The 2,025-nt window shown below is 65.9% G+C and overlaps 1 protein-coding gene across 1 annotated transcript in view; it reads left to right on the top strand.

Moving 5' to 3' along the window:
- The window catches only part of BNIP3 (BCL2 interacting protein 3), an 11,743-nt gene that overhangs the window by 6,336 nt on the left and 3,382 nt on the right, over positions 1–2,025 (top strand). The window contains exons 2-3 of the mRNA XM_029932808.1: positions 943–1,093; positions 1,578–1,662. Of these exons, the coding sequence (XP_029788668.1) occupies positions 943–1,093; positions 1,578–1,662 (236 nt within the window). The remainder of the gene's footprint in view (positions 1–942; positions 1,094–1,577; positions 1,663–2,025) is intronic.

Genomic DNA, 2,025 nt, shown 5'->3' with positions numbered 1-2,025 from the left:
ATGCGAGGGCGCGCACCCCGCGAGCGGTCGCCTGCTGCCACGGGGCCCCGGCCCCCCAGCCCGCGTGGAGCCGCGCCCTCAGGATGTCTGTTTGGGGGTCACGTCCCCCCTTGTGGGAGGGGCGGGACTGTTCGCTGGCTCTTCCGCCTGCCAGTGGCCCCAAACGTGCGCATGCGCACAACCTCGCCCCAGCGCGTCGCTGTGCAGCCCCTGGCTGCAAGGTTGTCGCCGAGTCTGTGGGGACACCTCCCGACAAGCAGGCTCCCTCTGCGGCGGGGGCTCCGCCTGGTCCTTGGCTCCTCGCCCGCGCCGGGTTTTAGATCGGAGTTTGTTTCCCCCAGGAGCCGCAGCCAGTGTGCCGCGGCCGTGGCTGCGGGGGTCCTGGGGGGCAGGCGATCGGCGCTAGGACAGCCCTCCGAGTCCACCAAATCTGGGTAGAAGCAGCTTGGTATGTATAACGGACGTCAGTGTTTAGTGAGTTTGAGAACGTGGACTTGTTCCAGCAACCACGTCGGTAGCTAGGATCTGCAGGACGCTTTGCTCTGGCTGCCTAGTCACGCTTAGCGAGAAGCCCCCATCGTTCTGGAGCGGGCTCCTGGCCTCTGACGGCGGCAGAGTCGGCGCTGGGGGCCGCGGCGTCAGAATGCGCTGCTCGTGTTGAAATAAGCACGAGAGAGTTTAAACCTTAAAAATAAATCCTTTAAGATGTTGTTGGCCCCCTTTTCAGAAGACTGAGTTGAAGGCATCCCAGTCAGCAGACCCTGCTGACCCAGCTCTCACCTGCCCCCCTGTGCAGGTGCCGGGGGGCGGGGTTCAGGAGCTTCCAGGAGACGCTAGGGTCGCCAGCACTCAGGGCTGCAAGGGTGGGCCTCTTCCGTCAGGGTCAGGGCCAGGCTCCACCGTGCATAGAAGATATAAGCTGTGTCCTTCCTCATCTCCCAGGCTCCTGGGTGGAGTTGCATTTCAGCAATAATGGGAACGGAAGCAGCGCTCCGGCCTCTGCTTCTATTTATAACGGCGACCTGGAAAAGATCCTGCTGGACGCCCAGCACGAGTCCGGACGGAGCAGTTCCAAGAGCTCCCACTGCGACAGGTAGGTGTGAGCACGCATCCGGCTGCTCTGTGCTGGGCGGTCACCGTCACCGCGACAGGTGGGGGGGGCACAGACGCGTGTCTGGTGCCGCTCCCACGGCCCCCGCTCTCCGTCCCTGCCTAGAGAGCGGCCCCCTCGCCCCACTGGTGGGCGGGATGGGGCCTGGTCTGGAAGGGACTACAGTAACTCGGGGGCGGGGGTGGGGGGGACAGATAACCTGACCGGCCACCTAAGCCTCTGGCATTTTGGTCACCATGAGCAGCCGGGGAGTCAGGACAGCGTGGCCTAGTCAGAAATCCAAGGTCAGGTGCTGTCAGCGGATTCGCCCACCGAGCTGGAGCGGAGCACGCCTCTGGCCAAATGGCGTCCACCCCCAGGCCCAGCTCCCTCTCCGGGGAGGCGGTCTGGGGCGCTGGGGGCGGGCTTCCTGGACAGAAGTAACGGTCCCGCCTTGCTTTTCTGTCCCGTGTGCGTCCCCACCAAGCCCACCTCGCTCGCAGACTCCGCAGGACACGCACCGAGCGTCGGAGGCGGACACGCACAGCATCGGAGAGAAGAACAGCTCTCAGGTGGGGGCGGGCCTGGGGCGCGTGCCCGCGGCAGCGGGGCGGAGGGGGCCAGGGCTTGGGCTTTTAGGGCGGCTCTTGCCTTTTGTAAACCCTTGGTGGGCTGTAGGGGCGGCAGCCACCACTCGGGCTTTGCACCGAGCTGACCAGAGGAAGCCCGGCTCAGTCACACAGTCGCTGGGGCCTCTGTGCTGGCCAAGGACACGCCGGGGGGCGGGGGGGGGGTTTCTCCCGGGCCTGCAGCCTGGACAGCGGCCCGTGTGGCAGTGGGAAGGGTGGCTGGGAGCCAGTTGGCAGCTGTGAGTGAGTTGGGAGAGCCCGGAATTACCCACAGAGCCTTTCGGCAACCCCCCCCCCCCCCCCCCC

Source organism: Suricata suricatta, chromosome 2 (assembly GCF_006229205.1).
Source record: "Suricata suricatta isolate VVHF042 chromosome 2, meerkat_22Aug2017_6uvM2_HiC, whole genome shotgun sequence".
Taxonomy (NCBI): domain Eukaryota; kingdom Metazoa; phylum Chordata; class Mammalia; order Carnivora; family Herpestidae; genus Suricata; species Suricata suricatta.
This window is presented reverse-complemented; position numbering and strand designations above follow the sequence as displayed.